This window comes from Myotis davidii, unplaced genomic scaffold (assembly GCF_000327345.1).
Source record: "Myotis davidii unplaced genomic scaffold, ASM32734v1 scaffold674, whole genome shotgun sequence".
NCBI lineage: Eukaryota > Metazoa > Chordata > Mammalia > Chiroptera > Vespertilionidae > Myotis > Myotis davidii.
Window position 1 is genome coordinate 411,374 of NW_006286674.1, and position 21,290 is coordinate 432,663.

A 21,290-nucleotide genomic window follows, 5' to 3' on the forward strand; every position below is an offset into this window, starting at 1 on the left:
TGAAATTGTGATGTTAATAAAGACTGAATTTGAGCAAAATTTTTAAATCCTTTGAATTTGAATACAGACATATCAGCCCAAAGTATCTATAGGAAAACTTACCTTTTCTAACTCGCTTAACAGGTGTCCCTGTGCCAGTTCTTTTGAAATGTTGCATTTTGTCACTGGTGGCTATTTGTTCTGGTGATACAACATGACGGGCTTCATAGCTTAATCCTGCTCTATGAAGATGTCCCCGAACATGATTTGACAACCCAACACCTGTTTCAAATGTTGCTGGGCAGTAAGGACATGATTTCTTCTCAAGAGACAAATCACTCCAATGAAAAACAGAACTATGCTTTGACAATGAAGTTTCTGCATTTTCTAAATGCTGAGAATCGTGTATGTCGTGCAAAAAGTTATTAGTTCCAGCATCTTCATAATATTCAAAATAAAAGCCATCATTTTGATCATAACTAAGTGTAGCATTTTCTCCAGGCTCTTGACCTTCCACTTTGCTTTTAAATAGAGGGAATAAATTTACATGTTCTTGATTAATACCATTGTAAGTTTCATCTTCTATAGCCTGTGTAGTGTAGTCACCTAACTCAACGTTATCCCAGGAACTTTCATCTTCTGTTTCATAGCTATTTTTCTTTTCAGAATTAAGTTTCTGCAAAACAACAACAGTCATTTTATGTAAGAAATCTGGATAGCTATCTAAATCTTCCCTTCCAGCAGAACTTCCCTTCTTAGATTCCTTAACTGCTCTCTTTGCAGATACACGCCTGCGGTCTTTGAAGCTTTCAGGCCTTTTGGTGTTATGAGAGTCTGAAATAAAACTATTGTTGTGAGAGCTACTTGATGATGATGAAAACAGATGTAAAGAATTTAGTGAACCAGCTTCTTCTTTCTTGAAATGCAGAGGATATGATTCACCTGATTTTTTGGTCATCCTGTAGTTTGCATATTTGTGTCTATATAAATAGTTGCTATTTGCCTTGGCATTAGATTTTTCTTTTGTGGCTTGGTGGAAATACTTCGGTTTTTGGTCAATGCTGCTTTTAATCATTACAGTCTTATGAGAATTGTTTTGATTGCACACATTTACAACACCTGACTGGGCGATGCTTTTCCGAGCTTTTTGTATTCTGTGTGGCCGCTTATGTAATTTTGAAAAATTACTTGATTGTGAGGATGACCCATATGTTCGCTTTACATCTTGTTTTAAAGCAGAGTTCTTTGGAAATGTGGCTGACTGTTGCTTGCTTAATGGTTTAGTGCTCTCATTGTCTTCAGGTTCTTCAAGGATGTTACTTTTTCTTTTACTAAGTCCAAGAGCACGACCAAATGAATCAACACATGATGATGAATGCAAGTACTCCATGTGTTTTTTCAAAATACTTCTGGCTGAAGTAGTAAAAGGACACATCTTACATACGTAGGTAGCTGATTTTTTGGATGATCCTGTAACAGAGTCTTTCATGAAAGACTTTTTTTGCGTTTTTCTCTGGGCTACATTAGAACTGACAATAGGGCATTTTACCACTGCTCCATGGGCAATGCCTCGATGGCATTCCAATTCATTTTCTGTAACTGCCATGAAGTTACATTCTTCACAGCAGTAGTACCTTTTATCTTTTTCATGGGTTTTAGCATGTTGCACAAATGTTTTAGGGCAATTGGTACCAAATACACACTGAGGGCACTGTAACCGTGCACTTCTTCCTTCATCCTGAAGTTCTTTCAATTCACGAATTTCCTCCATCAACTTCTGTCTTCTTTCTTGGTGAATAATCATATGCTTTAGAAGTGAGTTCCGATCTCGAAACGTCCGCCCACATTCCCTACAAGCATATGGCCTTGGTACATTAAGATGACGAAAGTGACTATTTCCATCTAAATGATACATCATATGCCTGTGGAGGTGTTTTTTCTCCCTAAAATTCACATTGCACTTTGTACAGGGGTAGAATGATGGCTCTTCGGTGCTGAAAGTAGCAGGTGACTCGGAATCATTTTCTTCACATTTTTTTTTTAAAGTCCTTGAAAGAAAAGTGCTAGTATGAACAGATGGACTGTCTTCTCCACACTTATCAGGATTATAAATTAGATGTTGAAAAGCATCCACAGATTCCACGTCTTCATCAGCTGATTCAGGCTTCACTTTTGATAATGCATATTTCTGCGGATCTATTGCTTGCAGTCCTTCATTCTGTTCCAGAAAGTCTACTTCTAACATCTTTGACTTCGTGGGTATACAATTAGAATCATTAAAGCAATCTTCAGTATAACGAGTTATCTTGCTCACATCCATTTTTCGCTTTCTCTTTTTTTCTAGACCAACTTTAGAATGAACTGGAGCTTTATCCACGGTCTCTTCATTAGTCATAAGAAACTGAATGAACTCTTTTTGGGGGTCCCAGTTTGTATCATTTTCTGCCCTAAATTCATCTGTACCTGAGGAAATGCCTGTTAATGTATTGACACAATCATCTTTTACCAATAAATCTTCACTATCCTCATCCACCTCTACTTGATTTATTAAAGTGCTATCTGACTTTATACTACTCCCTACTGAATTCTGAATGTCACAACCAACTGAAGCAGAGGTAGGTAGTTTTTTAATGGAATGAGTTGAATTCTTCGCATGTGGTACATCCGATAACAAAAACAAAACTTGGTGTTGACTTGCTTTCTGTGGTGTAGACAGCTGAAGATCGGCTGCCAACTTCGAAGTTGAACAAGATTCTGTTGTTGGCTGATCCACAGGCTGTGCAGTGGTTAATGAAACACTGCCTTTATTCATATTGGAAGTCTTAGTTACGGAGGAGTGTGAAACTGGTCCATTAACAGCAGCTCCTTTAGGCAAGATAAAGTTTTCACTAGAAACAGTAGGAGCACCAGCATGTATAAATAGAGCAGACTGGCCTCCACTTAAGGCTTTTTCTGATTTGTCCTTTGACACTTCTTCAGGCAGAGTGAAGGTGCTACTATTCTGAAATGTCTGACAATCTCTTGATTTATGAACTCCACTCTCTTTGTCTGAGATAAAATTGTTGTCATCTAGGAGTTCTTCTTTAGCACCAGTAATATCGGTGTTTATCTTCAAATCATCCATATTGTTGGCAAGCCATTTAACACATTTAGTCTAGAAAATGGAAAAAAAAAATTTAGATTTGCATGAAAAAAAAATACTATTAGAATGTATGGAGAGTTGAAAGTACACATTTTTATTAGCTTAATTATACTCTTTACATTGGAATCCTAAACATTTCCTAAGAATAAAGGAATACTTAAAAAAATTGAAAGACTTTAAAAGTGTCTCAAAGATTATTTTTTTCTTTGTGCTCGGTAACAACTCAATACCACATATTTCCAAAATCCCTAGGAAAGAGCAACATAAACACATATACAGAGATACACATGATATAAATAAATATGCTACAGGTGAAAAAAAACTTTAAAATCTCATTTATAGATTGCTAATAAAAAGAAAATCATCTTACTTAAGAAGGTTTATTAGGGACAGTCCCTCTATACTAGGGAATAATGTAAATTGTTAAACACTGCAGAGAAGTAATTTTAGTCACTTAAGAGTTCATTCTTGAAGGAAGGTAAAAAGACATATTCAGTAAAGAAACTTGTTATTGACATCAATGACTAATGTATGTAACAAACTTTTTATATTTTTTAAATTTAAGACTGCTTTGCTCTCAATGTTTCATTCTCCTAAAATTCTACTAATTTAAAAATGTCTTATTCACAGGGTTTTGTTCATTCCATACATAAATTACCCTTAGTTCTAAATTAATCAAGTTAAATTAATAAAATTTTATGTAACTTCAAATTTTCATAACCAGAGTCCCCCAAATTCTAGGCATTCCCTAAAGGCAGTTATCTCATTTGCCATCTGACAGTCTATGGCAATGACCTAAAACTTTTTACTCTGAAACATTGTATATTACGATTTTAGGTTACTTCTTATTAAAATGTAGGTTAAAAAATTTTAGACATTTTTGACAATAGATGTAATCTTTCTGAGAAGACAGAATATTTTTTTAAAAGACCGCTAAAGTTTGGGAGACATATATACATACCATGGCTATAATTACTGCCCCTACTATTAAGAGTTTCCTTACACTCTGTTCTTACTCTGCACTTAGAAATGGCTACATTATACAGGCATTGTCTGTCTTTTTAAAAGGATGTAAGTTTTTAGAAGGCAGGGACTGTGACCTAGTGATAGTCATGTATCTGAAACTTAACACAGCACTTGATATAGGTGCTGAGGAACAGTTTGTTGAAAAAAGGAATAGTGTTGAATGAATAAAAACATAACTGCAAAGCAAAAGCTCTTCAAGTATAGAAAAACAAAACAAAACCGTTTTCTTTCTATGAAATCTGGATTGCCTATTCAAATACAGCAGGTCCTCAGTTACATCGGAGATCAGTTCCTACGGTGCAACGTAACGCGATTTTCGCTGTAAGTCGGAACCCACCTACATAAGCACCTACGTCACTCACATGGAGCACATACACAGCAGTAACGAAGTGAAACAGTAAAAAAAAGTTTAAAAGAAAGATAATTCCTGACCTGTACTTGTGGTAAATAATAAAAAACATAAAGCACATATATACATACGTTGAAATGACAGAACTTTTTAATAAATACTATAAATGGGAGATGGCACCGTAACCACAAAACAACGTATGTGGAGTCGGACATAACCCGAGGACTATCTGTAATGCCCATTTCATTGTGGTCCTGATTTCTTGACTCACCTATTGTAGCAAGGCCTTCAAAATACCCAATAATCCTCAAGTACAACTTACAGAACCCACTATTTGGCAACCTTAGGTATTAACTATTTGAAACACTGGCATAAAACCTCATATTTCTTTTCATTTGGTACACAGTAGTAAGTATAGTTCATTCATTCTCCAAATGTTTATTGAGCTTTTACTACATGCCAAGCACTGCTCTAGTATTAAGGATACATTTGTAAACAAGACAGACTAGGTTCCTCCTCTCAGATAAAGAATAAAACCTTCCATTTTTATAGTATTTTAAATTGGTATAATAAGTAATACTGTTTTAAGACAGCAGGAACTTACAATCCAAAAATTAGAAATAAAACATTTTCAATAAAGATTATTGTTTCTAATATCTTCTAGGCGACCAATTACATGCTTTGGAAAAACATTAAGTTTAATTCAAAAATAAAAACAATTTTCAAATTACTTCTTTATTTCAGAACTTGGAACAAGCACCTATAAATAAAATCTTAGCTTATGAACGATGCGTTCTTTCATACAACATACATTACAAATATCTTTCTTTGGCATTATTATTTATAAGAAACAATCATTTTTCCGTCCCTCATAGGTCTTAGAATTCTGTTCTGAGATTGGCAAACTTCCAAATTAATAAAAACAGACTTTCAATAAGATCATATTCAATGATATCACCCCAAAATGGTGCTAATGCAGCACCCAGCAGGAGTCTGTTCATCACATACACAGAAGTTAAAAATGGGCAGCACATAAACATGTGTTAGGATAGAGTGTGCAAATGTCAGTGAAAAGAAAAGCAAACACTGATGATATACTATTATTCATTCCTGATATTTCTCATTACATTTGGTATGAAAAGTCAAATGCCCAAATAGGAACAATCTTACATAAATCCGAAATGGACAACAGAATTTTTTACAACTAGACTGAAAGACACTTTTTGTTCCTACTTATTATAATCACAGAGGTAGACAAATATATGCTCAGTCAATTTGAAATCCTATATTAGCTTTTCTCAACAGGAAGCAATGTTGCTAACAAAGTGGTAAATTCAGTGTTAATGAGTGGCTTCACTGTTACCACCTCAGAGGTAAAACCTTCCATGTTCCATGTTCTACCCATCTGTTCTGGTGTTAGAGGTTCAGAGATAGAACAGACGTTTCCCATTTAAAGCAACTTCATTGGTAACCCCTGAACAGCAGGGTGACAAACTACATTCATGTCGGCTTGGAGACTGCATCCTCATTACCAGAATGGCTTTATAAGAGCCTTACATAAGTTCCCATTCTGAAGATACCAAACTGTTTTGCTCAGAAACATAAAAATAATGTATGTACATAACAGATCTTTTCTTTACAAAATACACCTAGCAAACAGAAAAACAAAAGATCAAATTAAGTATTTAAAAAAATAAAATGAGGTCTTTAACAATCAAAGTTTTACTTCACACCTATATAATGAAATATACCTGACTTGCACCAAACTAAAGATTGTCAATCTCTACTCAAAAACAGAGAAGTTATTCTTTTTCAGAATTTTTATTATAAATACACAAATATTAAAAATCTATTCCATCAGTTAAATGAGGCAATAAACACTTCACTCACTAAGCTGATATTTTAGCAACAATAAACAATTTTCCTGTTTTAATTTTCAGAATTTATTTTAAGTGAAAATGTTCAAAATACATTTTTAATAATATTCAAGACTCAGCTGTTGCATCGAGATACAATGCAGAACAATGGATCATCAAAATATGTTGTACTGAATGGATCTAGAATTTTAACATAAAAATATTTCACTACATTCATGGCTGATTATGTGACATCCAGGCAAGAAAGCATTTGACCTGTAAGCTAATTTCACACTGTCTCATATAGCTTTTCCAACTGTCTTTATATAGTTAAATACACATAACAGAACCAGCAACACCATTTTATGTTAATATTATTATTAAGTAGGGGATATACTTGAAGATAGGCATTATTCATTAAGTTTAAAAAAGGGAAATAAATTAATAAACAAACTTGTTATATATTGCTTGGAACCCCTAAATTTCAATGAATTTGCTGTGTCATTTACTGTGTTCTACATGTAATCACATAATCATAGAATTTTTCTTTTAACTGAATTTTAAAATGTTCTCTTAGAAAACTCACACACTTTATAAAAAGCTGCAAATGGAATTTTAAATCTACATAAAACATATTTCACTGTCTAGAAAACCATAATGAGTTCTACAGCTATAACTGCCTGTAGTTATATACTGTGAGCATTAAAAAAAGCACAAAGGTCAGATCTGTCTTCAAGATGACAGATCATCACTTATATGCCTGAAGCTAGACTTATTGTCTCAGAAATTTTAAACATCAGTATTTTTGCAAACTATCAGCACTTGCTATAACACCCTCACTACACTACATCTTGAGGTTACTACAGAAGAAATGAGGTGATAATTGCATATTAACATAATTATTCTGTAATCCCTCTGAGCAAGCTTTCTAGGTCACTCAGTAATTCAGATTATATACAATCTTCCTGTCATCTAATCTATGCTGTCCACTTTCTGTTCATGAATAATTCTTTTTCTGATAGAAAATAAGCTTAATTTCATTCTTTTATGTACATTATTAATTGTATTTATTGCAAGTAGGTTAGTATTTTGTGGGTACTTATTACATTATGCCAACTTTTGTCATGCAGTATAATTTCACACAAAAATATAGCACAATTTGTTATTGTTCTATATTAGTTCATTAAAAACTATATTATACAGCTATAAATAAATTATAATGTTGCCCACTAGCTGAGTTACAGTTAGGATTTGTCAAATTTTCACAAATCCTATGTCCATTTAAATTATCCTTGAGAACACATGACAACTTCAGTAAGTCATATATGCAATTGGGTTAAGAAGAGAAAACCATTCACAACCATTATTCTAATTACAAAACAAACCTTAACTGAAATACTATAGCTAAGATTACTGTAGTATTTAGGCCTATATATATTATACACAATGTACAAATGTATACCTACTTCACGTCTAGTTTATAATGCAAGTGAAGAAGAGTACACTGCATATATCCATATCATCCAGGTAATACCTTACTATGGATATATATTGAGAGGAAACACTAAAAAAATACGAAACATTCATAAGAGTTCCAGCATACCACATGATGAAATAAGGAGAAAACTTGGTATGCTTAGCCTAACAATTAGTCAATACAATTAACAATCTTCAAATGTTTGAAACTTTACAGTACATTAGGAAGAATACATAATCAATGTGTTTGAATCATTAAGATGTAGATTTCACCCCAAGAATAAGAAAACCTAGAAACAGGAGTAATTCAATATTACAAAGGACTGTCTTACACAACAGTGGACTGAATGGCTCAGCATGTTGAACTGTTTCTTAGGAACAATGCAGAAGGGAATATGGCATTGGAGATTGGATAAAATAATTTTTAAGGCCCTACCTCATATGTAGTATATATTTAATGTTTGCATACTATGTTATTAACATTTAATATTATTTGAAATAATGAGCTAAAAACAGAAGTGAAATATAATATTGGATTTTAAAAACATTCTCTCAATTCAAAATTACCTGAAGTAAGCCTTTAGTCAACCTGTAACATGTTGATAAGCTGATTATTGAACAAGGAAAAGTATGGCACCAAATGACTAACACACTGAGGCCACAGAGCTCAATTAACAACTGCACTGCTAACAAGTTTTTACTTATTACATGTACAATTTTGTAGTTTCATTTATAAAACCATAAATATTTTTATCGTGAATTGAAGTAGTTACAAAATTTCACCCAAATTTATACAAGGTATTATATAATATTTAGAAAATGCAAGTACTTATTAATAATCAAATGTATAGCTCTATTCAAGAAATATGACTTAAAAATTTTTTTTCAGGTTTACTCATAGGAAGAGAGAATGATGGCATAGTTAAGAGTAGCAATTTTGAACCATAATTACAGAATGCATGATTTTCAATTTATTCAACCTATAAAAATCAAAATGTTATCAATAATACACTATTATTTAATAAAAGGAAACTACAGCACATTTAAAACTGAGATTACAGGGAAATTTTTAATTATTCTTAACACTAATCAAATGGTATTGCTGGCAGTTTTTTTTTTATTACAGTACTGCTATCTAACTGAGGAAGATCATACAAGATACATATGTATGAAAAACTGCTATCAATAAAAAGTAATACATTTTGTCCCCAGTGAGTAATAAGAATTATATATTCTATAGTTCAGAGGAGATAGAAGATACTATAAAATACCATGGCTAAGAAAAGCCTCACAGAAAAGAGAGGGTTTGGGCTAAATTTTATACTGCAGTGCCAACAGACTCTTTGGAGGTAAACATGCCTGGGTCTGAAAAATGGTTCCATAACTTTTAGCCTGGGGTAAAGTTACTCCACTTTCCTTAAATTTCCTTGACTTTATCAATAAAATAAGGATAAAGTCTACTTATAAGATTGTGAGGATTAAATAAAACAATGTACATAAAGCAAGTAGCAGGGCCTGGCATTTAGTAATTACTCATTATGTGTAATTCCCTATGTCCCTTGCCATTAACTTATTTCATTTATGGAATGATGACAGTGAATTTCTGTACTGCTCCTACTGATGGAGGCCCTTACAAGCAGAAATATATTCTGGGAGGAGATACCTGGGACTTTATACTACTCCCAAGGTATAATAAACAGGATAAATGGGCAGAAGCTAAAGAGTTAGAAGAAGCAGCATATCTTAAAGAGTTCCTGAGGCTAGAATAACAACACTCTTGTGTAGATAAAGCAGGGCTTCAGTGAAATAATCCTACCTAATAAAAGACAAAAAGGGTAATTAACCATACCTTCCCATTGGCTAATTTGGGCGATATGCAAATTAACTGCCAACCAAGATGGCAGCCGACAGCCACGCAGCTGAAGCGAGCAGGAGGTTTGCTTGCTCCAGTGATGGAGGAAGCCAAGGTTCCCTGCCTGCCGCGGCCCAGCTCTGAGCTCTGAAAGCAACTAATGTTCAATTATAGAAGCCAAACAAACCCCAGATACCTCAGAGCTGGGAGTACCAGTGAAGGCAACAGAGATTCAATTATAGATGGTAAAAGGAGAGGCAGCTCCAGTCACCAGCCAGCCTGAAAACGGCCCTCAGACCCTCACCCAGACTGGCCAGGCACCCCAGTGGGGACCCCCACCCTAAAGGGGGTGTGGCCAGCTGCAAACAGCCATCAGCCCCTCACCCAGGGCAGCCCCGCCCCCAGCAGAGACCCCCATCCTGATCAGGGGCATGGCTGACCTGCAAATCGCCCTCAGCCCCCCACCCAGGGCAGCCCCGCCCCCAGCAGAGACCCCCACCCTGATTAGGGACGTGGCCTTCCTGCAAACTTCAGGTGGCCCCTCAGCCAGGCTGACCCCGTCCCCAGCGGGGACCCTCACCCTGATTGGGGGCAGGGCTGGACTGCATACCCTGCAGCCCCTGCCCTTGTGGCCCCACCCCCCTATAGGGTCCTCCCCACCCTGATCCGGACTCCCTTCAGGGCAGGCCAGCCAGCCCCCACTGATGCACTAGGCCTCTATCCTATATAATAAAAGGGTAATATGCAAATTGACCCTAAAGGCAAAATGACCAGAATGACCACTGGAGGTGCACTGACCACCTCTCGGTCCCTTCTCCTGGCCATCAAGCACCAATCACCTGATGGCAAACAGGGAACCAGAGGTGGGTGGGCGTGGGGCTGGCTGCAGGAAGCTGGGGAAAATGGCTCTGATCGCAGGCCAGGCCTAGGGACTGTACCCGCTCACAAATTTCATGAGCCGGGCCTCTAGTAATCTATATATGTAACAGAGGAATATGCAAATTAGCAGGGACACCATAACGTCATGACCAAACAGCAGGGACCTGAGGCTGCATGGCGCCTGGCTGGGGCGAGGGACCTCAGGCCGCGCCCCCCTGCCCGAAGGGGCTTGACAGGGCACCTCAGGACCACACCAGTGCTGGGCCGGGGGCCTGAGACTGTGCCCCCACCTGGCACCAGGCCGGGGGACCTGAGGCTGCATCCCCCGCCTGGAGGGGCTTGACGGGGGTGGGCTGGCTGTCTCGGTCTCACCCAATGGGGGTGAGGCCGGCTGGGTCTGGGTCTCCTGCATGCTTTAAGTGTATGTGGGTGGTGGGCGGGGACTTGACTCTAGGTCCCGTGGTGAGCCCCAGACTCTGAAAGGAGGGAGATTTTCATATACATTTTACTAATTTTCTTTCATCTCTGACACTTCTATTATAGAGAAAGGGCAAATAGCAATATTAAAATATTTCCTCTAATTCCCTTTTATGTGCACAAATTTCATGCACCAGGTCACTAGTATTTAATAAGCAATCAGGGGAATTACAGTGCTTGACTCAGTGCTCTAAGGAAAAAGATCATGAAGTGGCCACTCAGTATTTAGAAGTTTCTAATTCCTTAAGGTCTCTCAAGGAGATGAATTTACCTTCCCTCTCTCATAAAACACCATGAAATGAAAGCAGATGGACTAGAAGAGAAAGACATATGAAGGTAGTTAAAACCATAAACTAGAACAGTCACTGAGAAGGACTACTGAAAAGAATGGAATGATATCAAAACAAACAAACAAGAAAACTAAAACCAGGTTTCAGCCCCAGCTGGTTTGTCTCAGTGGATAGAGTGTCGGCCTGTGGACTGAAGGTCCCGGGTTCGATTCCAGTCAAGGGCACATGCCTGGGTAGCAGGCTCGATCCCCAGCAGGGGGGCATGCAGGAGCCAGCCGATCAATGATTCTTTCTCATCATTAATGTTTCTGTCTCTCTCTCGCTCTCCCTTCCTCTCTGAAATCAATAAAAATATATTTTAAAAAATAAATAAAACCAAGGTAGCATACAAAAGAATATAAATTAGAATAGCATATTCTGTCAAGACTAAGTGTTAAGTGAATGGAGTAATAACTTAAGAGTTTGGAGTAAAATTATTTTGACTACAGAATCTTCTATGGCAGTGGTTCTCAACCTTCTGGCCCTTTAAATACAGTTCCTCATGTTGTGACCCAACCATAAAATTATTTTCCTTGCTACTTCATAACTGTAATGTTGCTACTGTTCTGAATCGTAATGTAAATACCTGATATGCAGGATGGTCTTAGGCGACCCCTGTGAAAGGGTCATTCGACCACCAAAGGGGTTGTGACCCACAGGTTGAGAACCACTGTCTATGGAGATACAATACATAATATTCAAATGTGAGGACACACAGCCTCTAAATCAGTGGTTCTCAACCTTGGCTACACATTAGAATCACCTGGAATCTTTTTCAAATCCTGATTTCTGGGCCTCATCCTCCAGAAATTCTGTTTCTTTGTTACTAATGTTGTGGCCCCACCCCAAAACAAAGAAACAGAATTTCTGGATGAGGCCCAGAAATCAGGATTTTAAAAAGATTCCCAGGTGATTCTAATGTGCAGCCAAGGTTGAGAACCACTGCTCTAAATGTTACCCACTCACCTACCATCTCAGAAAACATTTTCCAAAAGGCTGAATGTAAGAAGATCTGAAAATGGCTGAAAGTAGTGTGCTAAGTATATTTTTTATTATTTTATACAATAACTAGAGGCCTGGTGCATGGATTCGTGCACTGGTGGAGTCCCTCAGCCTGGCCTGCAGGGATTGGGCTGAAACCGGCTGACATCCCTCGAGGGGTCCCGAATTGCGAGAGTGTGATTCTCGGGTGACACACCCCAGAATCGGGCTCTCTCCTGTCTGGTTCTGGTTGTGCCACCTGAGTGCTGCAGCTGCCAAGTCACCACAGCTCGCAGCTCCTGTGTTGAGCATCTGCCCCCTGGTGGTCAGTGTGCGTCATAGCTACGGTTGGGCTCCTTGATCTCTTCTCCCAATATTATGTGACTTTCTCTTTGTACCTGTCTCTCTTCTTTCATCTCACTTTACCTTAAATTTGGCAGTAACTGATGACTTTTGGGCATTTAGCTGCAAAATGCAATTATTTAGCAAACAGGATTTACTTAGCTTGGAATCTAGTCAGCCTAGGGCAGGACCCTGCTCAATGTCAGGCTCCTGCCAAGGCCCTTCTGCCAGGCAGAGTCCTGTGATGGTGGGAACCTCCTTCTTCCTACCTGAGCTGCTCCTTTGCCTCCTTACCTCCCTAAAGGTTGCCTGCTGGCGCTACTGTCCACCAGGAAGATGGGAAGCCCTGGCCTGTTTCCTAGTCGAGAGTGGTAGCAGGAAAATTCGCTACCTCCACTGGAAATCGATATTAAGCAGATGGGCTGGCATGGGTGCCAGATGTCGGGGACGCAGCCAGTAGGTCCTGCATATCTCATTATTTAGCTAATCGAGTCAAAAAGTTTCTGTAAGGGCCAGACCCATGACCTCTGCAATGGGCTAGAGGCCTGGTGGGGAGCCAGACCGAAGTGGGGAGCCAATGGGCTAGAGGCCTGGTGCACCGATTTTTGTACCGGTGGAGTCCCTTGGCCTGGCCTGCAGGGATCAGGCTGAAACTGGCTCTCCAACATCCCTTGAGGGGTCCCGGATTGCGAGGGTGGGTCTCAGGTAACACACCCCAGAATCGGCTCCCTCCTCTCTGGTTCTGATTGTCACCAGAGAACTGCAGCTGCCAAGTTACCGCAGCTCAGCAGCTCCTGTGTTGATCGTCTGCCCCCTAGTGGTCAGTGCACGTCATACCTATGGTTGGCCAGTCAAATGGTCAGCCAGTTGCTTAGGCTTTTATATGTAGACTAGAGGCCCATTGTAGGAATACTCCTGCAAGAATAGGGCTTCCTGTGGCTGGAGCAAAGCAGAGAAGGGAGCTAAACTCGGTGAGGCGGGCTTCGCTCCCGCTTCAAGCCCCTGCAGCTGGTCTTGCCCTCCTGCTCCAAGCCGCTGCCCCTTATGCTACCAGCCACAGTGGTTGGCTGGAGCAAAGCAGAGAAGGGAGTGAAACTCGCTGAGGCGGGCTTCACTCCCGCTCCCATCCCCTCTACTTGGCTCCCTTCTGTACCACTTGGCCTCCATGTTGTTGGCCTCCATGTTGTCGTCAGTCTTCACTCGCAGCTAGTATATGCAAATTAACTGCCATCTTTTAGCTTGTATAATTGAAACATTGTATCTTTTGGAGCTGTTGCTTCAGGAGCTCAGAGGCCGGCAGTGGCAGGTGGGGAACCTGGCTTCCTCCGTCACTGGATCAAGCAAGCCTCCTGCTCGTGTTAGTTGCCTGGCTGCCGGCCGCCATCTTGGTTGGCAGTTAATTTGCATATCGCCCTGATTAGCCAATGGGAAGGGTAGCGGAGGTACGGCTAATTACCATGTTTCTCTTTTATTAGATAGGATAAGGTTATACATATTATTTATTAATAGTGATTGAAATTATAAATTAAATGTTTCTTAAAATTATAAGGTTCATCACTAGAAGAATAAAATGAAAAATTAAATATACTCAATATATGTAGTATCTTCAGATTTAAATAAGAAAGTATAATATGCTTTGAGTGGGAAGCCGACAAAGAACTTTGAAATGAAAAATTACTTAAACAAAAACAGAACTCAAACCCCTCCTCCCCCAAAACAACCCTCAAAAGGTAAGTGGAAGAGCAGAGTGAATACAGATGAAGAAAAGAGGTATTCCTCCAGAACACAGATTTTGTTTAAGGGGCAAGAAGAGAGCCCGACCAATATGGCTCAGTGGTTTAGTGTTGAGCCCTGAAACAGGAGGTCACAATTTGATTCCCAGTCAGGGCACATGCCTGGGTTTTGGCCTTGATCCACAGTGAGGGGTTGCATGCAGGAGGCAGCCAATCAATGATTCTCTCTCATCACTGATGTTTCTATTTCTCCTACTCCCTTCTTCTCTGAAATCAATAAAAATAAATACTTTTTTAAAGAATCAATATAATTAGTGAGCAATTAAACCATTAACACATGCAATTAAATCTAGTAACTGTTGATAATATTCAGAACGAATTCCTATGAAATGAAATTATATAATATTTAATAACATGAGAGCTAAGATCCCATAAAGACTTCAACATGGGAGGTTAGGCTAGTGGACACTTATTAAAAGAAAATCTTTTAAAAAATGTGTTAAGCCGTAACCGGTTTGGCTCAGTGGATAGAGCGCTGGCCTGCGGACTGAAAGGTCCAGGTTTGATTCCGGTCAGGGGCATGTACCTTGGTTGCGGGCACATCCTCAGTGGGAGGTGTGCAGGAGGCAGCTGATCGATGTTTCTAACTCTCTATCTCTCTCCCTTCCTCTCTGTAAATAATCAGTAAAATAAATATTTTTTAAAAATGTGTTAAAATGTTACAAGTAACTAATTAAAATAGTGAAATATTTCAAATCTTTAGCATTAAAAAATGAAGAAAATTTTATTGATCAATTTAAAATAAAAAGCAACAATGGGACACAGCAAACAGAAAATAAAAATAAGAAAGCAGGAAAAGTCCAAACACATCAGTTTTCACATTTATTGTGAATATATTAAGAAAAAGGCATTCATATTTATTTTGTTTTTAAGGATGCTGTATGTTGTTTATGAAATACCAAGATTAAAAATAAGATTATGAAACAACAAACTATGCAAATGTTAATAATAAAAAAAGGTATCTCTATCAAAAAATCAAACGAAGTTTAAGGCAAACAACACTAAGCCCACTAAAGATGAAAATTATACATTATTATTATATACCAATTAATAGTACATATTATTAATATATACCAAGAATATACAACATTCATTACTCCATTTGCACACAACCAAATGGATACAAAATACATAAATCATAAACTTTTACAAGTATTAGAAGAAACTGACAGTTACAAACGGAGGCTTTAAAAAATTCTCCAAAGCCCTGACTGATCTGGCTCAGTGGATAGAGGTCAGCCTGCGGACCGAAGGGTCGCAGTTTGATTCCGGTCAAGGGCATGTGCCTTGGTTGCGGGAGCATCCCCAGTGAGGGGTGTACAGAAGGCAGGTGACTGGTGTTTCTCTCTCATTGATGATTCTAACTCTCTATCTCTCTCCCTTCCTCTCTGTAAAAAAATCAATAAAACATATTTTTTTAAAAAAATTCTCCACAAAAGTCAACAAACAGATCAAGGACAATATTCTCTTCCCATCTCTTCTTCTTCTTTTTTAAATTGGTTTTAGGGGGAGAGAGAGAGAGACAGAGAAACACTGATGTGAGAAACATCGACTGGTTGCCTTCCATACATGTGGTGACCAGGGATTGAACCAGAAACCTTGGTATATGCCTTGACGGGAAATCAAATCCATCACCTTTTGGTATATGGGACGACACTCCCATCAACTGAGCCACACCAGCCAAGGCACCACTTCCTCTTTTAAGATCACTTTTCTCTTACTTTACAAACACAAATGTGCAATCTTCCCCTTCCTAGCAGTTGTTCAGGTCAATAACCTTGGAGCAATCTTCCTTATTCTCTTGTATTCACACTTCACATCCAAACCATCAGGAAATCCTATTTCTACTATCTTAAAATTACATCCAGAATGCAGTCACTTCTCACTACTGCTACATCTAGGTCCACTATTGTCTCTCCCCTGTATTATTTCAACACCTTCCTAATCTGGTCTTAGTGAATCTTCCTTTATCTTTTCTAAATATCACAAATCATCTTAAAACCTAAGACATATAATAATATTCCTCAGAACCCTTCAAAGCCTCCCTGTGTTTTTTTCTCTGAGAGAAACAACTAAAAAATGCCACCTTTTTTCAAACTTCTCTTAGGGGATATGACAAAAAGAAGTTCAAAGACCACTGATCAAATACAAAGAGGTCTATACATTCTTATTTATAAGCTAAAGTGGAACATTTATAAAATCTAGTATAACCTGGCCAGCCTGGCTCAGTGGTTGAGAATCGACCTATGTACCAGGTCACAGTTCAATTCCCAGTGAGGGCACATGCCTGGGTTGCGGGCTTGATCCCCAGTGTGGCACCTGCAGGAGGCAGCCAATCAATGATTCTCTCTCATCACTGATGTTTCTCTCTCTCTCTCTCTCTCTCCTTTCCTTTCTGGGGAAAAAAAATCTATTATAATGACCACAGAAAATTTCAAACAGGGACAGAAACCATATAAATCATATTCTCTGGCCACCATGCAACAAAACTAAAAATGAGAAACAATTAAAGAGTTAAATATCGTGTCAACTGTATAGCAATAAAACTGAAAAAAATATCTTCTAAAAAATAAATAAAAAGAGTTAGTGAACATAACTAATAACATAAAAAATAAAAAGAGAAAGGTCAGAATAAAAAATCTAGAATGAGCAGAGACAAAAGGATAGAAAATGAAGAAGCCCCCCCCAACCCCCCCAAAAAAGGATACAGCGGAATGATCTATTTAGTGGAAATCCTAGAAATAGGGAGAAAATGGAATAGAACCAAAACTTGAAGAGATAATGGCTGAGAATTTTCTAAAACTGACATCAAGCCATGGTTTCTAGAAGCACCAGGAACTCTAATATGGATAAATAAAAAGAAAACTACACCTAAGATAGATCACAGTAAAACTGATGACAATGAAAACCAATGAGAAAATCTTAAAAGTAATCACAGAAAAAAGAATGCCTACAAAGAAGACAATAAGTAGACTTAGAAAGGAAAAAAAGCAGCTCCTGATGTCCAACAACTAATCAAATACTTTCAACTAAATCATATTGTTTTCCTGTTAAACATAAAAATCTCACAAAATATTCACTCAGACAAGGTTGTGCAACACAAACTACCAATACACCTTTCTTTCACTAAATGAGTCGACTGCTGCCTTTACCAATGAAAGCTTATCCCAGCCTCAGTAGGCCTTCCTTACAGATGAAATTTATTAAGAAGGCAATCTTCATATGACTGAAAACAAAACACAACATACCAAAACTTATGGAATGCAGCAAAAGCAGATTCAGAGGGAAAATTATAGCTGTAAATGCCTACATTAAAGAAAGTCTCAAATCAATAACCTAGTTTTAGACTTTAAGAAACTAAAAATGAGCAAACTAAACTGAAAGCCAGCAGATGAAAAGAAATAATAAATATTAACAGATAAGAGAATATAAAAATAAAATAAAATCAAAAGTTGGTTCTTTTCAAAGATAAACAAAACTGACAAAGAAACTAAGAAAAAAAGGATGCAAATAACTAAAATCAGAGACAAACATGGGAACATTACACGGATCTTAGTGAAATTAAAAGAATAGTCACAAAATACTATCATTTCATCTAAATTGTCTAATTGAATGTTATCCAATTAGACAATTTAGAACAAATTCCCAGAAACACACAAATTACCAATCCTTACTCAAGAGGAAATAGATCTAAACAGATCTCTAACAGGTAAAGAGATTAACTCATTAATCAAAAATTTCTCAAAAAGAAGTTCAGGACCAGATGGTTTCACTGGCAATTCTACCATTTGGAGGATTAATACCAATCTTTCACAAACTCTTTCAAACACAGAACACTACCTAACACATTCTATGACAGTGATGGCGAACCTTTTGAGCTCGGCATGTCAGCATTTTGAAAAACCCTAACTTAACTCTGGTGCCATGTCATATTATAGAAACTTTTTGATATTTGCAACCACAGTAAAACAAAAACAAAGACTTATATTTTTGATATTTAATTCATATATTTAAATGCCATTTAACAAAGAAAAATCAACCAAAAAAATGAGTTCGCGTGTCACCTCTGACATGTGTGTCATAGGTTTGCCATCACTGTTCTATGAGGCCAGCATTACCCTAAAACAGCAATTTTTAACTGGTGTGTGAGAAAAAATTTTAAAACATGCAATACCTGATCTCTTAGTCAGGGGCACTGACCTCTTTGCCCTTAGCTGGTCAGCTAATTGTCAAATAAAAAACTGACAACAACCAACACAGCAACAACTGTCTAGTGTGAACGAATCAAATTATACCTTTTATTTTTGTCAGATTGGCAAAAATTATATTTTTAGTGTGCTGCAGAATTTCAGTAGTTTATGTGTCATGAGGAAACCATTGCCCAAAAACAAAGCCAGTTATCAAAAGTAAACCATACACCTTTATAAATATGGATGCAAAAATTCTCAACAAAATACTACCAAACTGAACCCAACAGTACATAAAAAGGATTACATATCATAACCAAGTGGGAATTATTCCAAGAATGCAATGTCGTTTCAACATAAGAAAAGCAATCAATGTAATACATCATATTAATAGAACAAAGAAAAAAAGTACTTGATCACAATTGGTACATAAAGACATTTGACAAAAATCCAACACTGTTTTATGATAAAAACACTGAGCAAAGTAGGAATAGAAAGGAATTTCCTGAACATGATAAAGTCATTCTTGAAAAACCCACAGCTAACATCATACATAGTAATGGTGAAAGACAAAGCTTTCCCTCTAAAATCAGTAATAGGGCAAGACTGCCTGCTTTCACCATTGCTATTCAAGATAAGTTCTAGGCACAGCAATTATGCAAGAAAAATAAAAGGCATCCAAATTGGAAATTATGAAGTAAAACCATCTCTATTTGCCGATGACATGATTCCATATATGGGAAAACCCATAGACAACACACACACACACACACACACACGCCCAACTAGAGCCAATATAATCAATGAATTCAGCAAATTTGCAGATATAAGATCAACATACAAAAATCAGTTGTGTTTCTCAATGCCAGAAATGAATGATCCAAAAGAGAAATTAAGAAGATAACTTCATTTATAAAACCATCCAAAAATTAAATACCTAAGACAAGGAGGTAAAAGACTTATACACTAAAAACTACAAAATATTGTTGAAGGAAATTAAAGAAGGCCTAGATAAATGGAAAGATATCTATGGATTCAAACAGGAAATACTGTTAAGATGGCAAAACTTCCCAAAATGTTCTACAGTCTCATGCAATCCCTATCAAAATTCTAACAGCTCTTTTTTCCCCCCCAGAAATAGATAAACTGATCCTCAAATTCATATGGAACTACAAAGAGCCTGAAGAGCAAAAACAATATTGAAAAAAAAAAGAAGGTAGTAGTAATCACTATATTAAAAACTCAATACAGTCCAGCCGGTATAGTTTCAGTGGTTGAACCTTGACCTATGAAAAACGAGGTCACCGTTTGATTCCCAGTAAGGGCACATGCCAGCTTATGGGCTCAATTACCAAAGGAAGGGGCATGCAGGAGGTAGCCGATCAATGATTCTCTCTCATCAGTGATGTTTCTCTCCCTCTCACCTCTCTTCCCTCTTCCTCTCTCTCTGCAATAAAACATATTTTTTTTAAAAAGACCTTACTACAGCCCTGGCTGGGTTGTTCAGTGGTTAGATCATCAGCCTGTGGACGGAAGGGTTGCAGGTTTGATTCCTGGTCAAGGGCATGTACCTCAGTTGCAGGTTCGATCCCCTGCCAAATGGGGTCGTGTGGGAGGTAACCTATCAATGTGTCTCTCTCACATCAATGTTTGTCTCTCCCCCTCCTGCCTCTCACTTCCACTTCTCCACTCTCTCTAAAAAACAAAACCAAAGAAAAAATAACCTTGGATAGGATTTAGAGAAAAAAACTTACTACAAAACTATTATAATCAGTGTGGTAATGGCATAAGGTTAGACATATAGACCAATGGAACAAATTTGAGAATCCAGAAATAAATGGAAATATCTGTGGTCAACTGATATTTAACAAAGATGCCAAGACCATTTAATGGGGCAAAAATAGTCTTTTCAACAGTGTTGAAACACCTGGATAATCACACACAAGGGAATGAAGTTGGACCACTGCCTCATATCATATACAGAAATGAAATAAAAATAGTTCAATAATATAAAATATAAGAGCTAAATCTATAAAGCTCTTAGAAGGCCTAAGGATGAATCTTTCTGATGTCTGATTTGATAATGGATTATCAGATTTGATAATAATCATGACAAACAAAAAATAGGTAATTTGGACCTCATTAATTAAAAATTTATGCATCAAAGGACATTAACAGGATATATGTGATAAGGGTTTAATATCCAAAATGTATAAACATTCAACAAAAAAAGACCAAGAAGTTTTTTAAATGGTCAAAGGACCTGAATAAACATTTCTCAAAAGAAGATATACAAATAGCCTACAAACCCAGGAAAAGATGCTCAACAACTTGGTCATTAAGAAAATGCAAACAGGGGGAAAGAAGATGGCGGCGATATAGGCAGACGCGTCCCAGGTCGTGTCCCGGAGCAAATGGAGTGAGCAGCTGAAACTAATAACACCCACTCCGAACTGGCGAAATTGCTCAGCTGGTGAGACGGTTTGCAGCCGGGAAGGGCAGAACTCCCCTGGAAAGGTAAAAAAAACCCAGGGGTTTGGGCAGGAAAGTTTGCCAGACCTCTGAGCCCAGAGGGTCGGAGGGAGACCGCGTGGCAGACAGGCGCGTCCCTTGGGACAGGAA

At 37.8% G+C, this 21,290-nt stretch overlaps 1 protein-coding gene across 8 annotated transcripts in view; it reads right to left on the reverse strand.

The window, feature by feature from the left end:
- ZNF644 (zinc finger protein 644) overlaps positions 1–21,290 on the reverse strand; it is a 114,318-nt gene that overhangs the window by 24,715 nt on the left and 68,313 nt on the right. For 6 of the 8 annotated variants that reach the window (XR_001512922.1, XR_001512921.1, XR_001512924.1 and 3 more), the window contains exon 2: positions 103–3,133. The exons of the other annotated variants lie outside the window; for them this stretch is intronic. Coding sequence is in view for 2 of the 6 variants with exons in the window: in XM_015560325.1 (XP_015415811.1) it covers positions 103–3,103 (3,001 nt within the window). In the remaining 4 variants the exon portion in view is untranslated. The remainder of the gene's footprint in view (positions 1–102; positions 3,134–21,290) is intronic. 8 annotated transcript variants of the gene reach the window in all.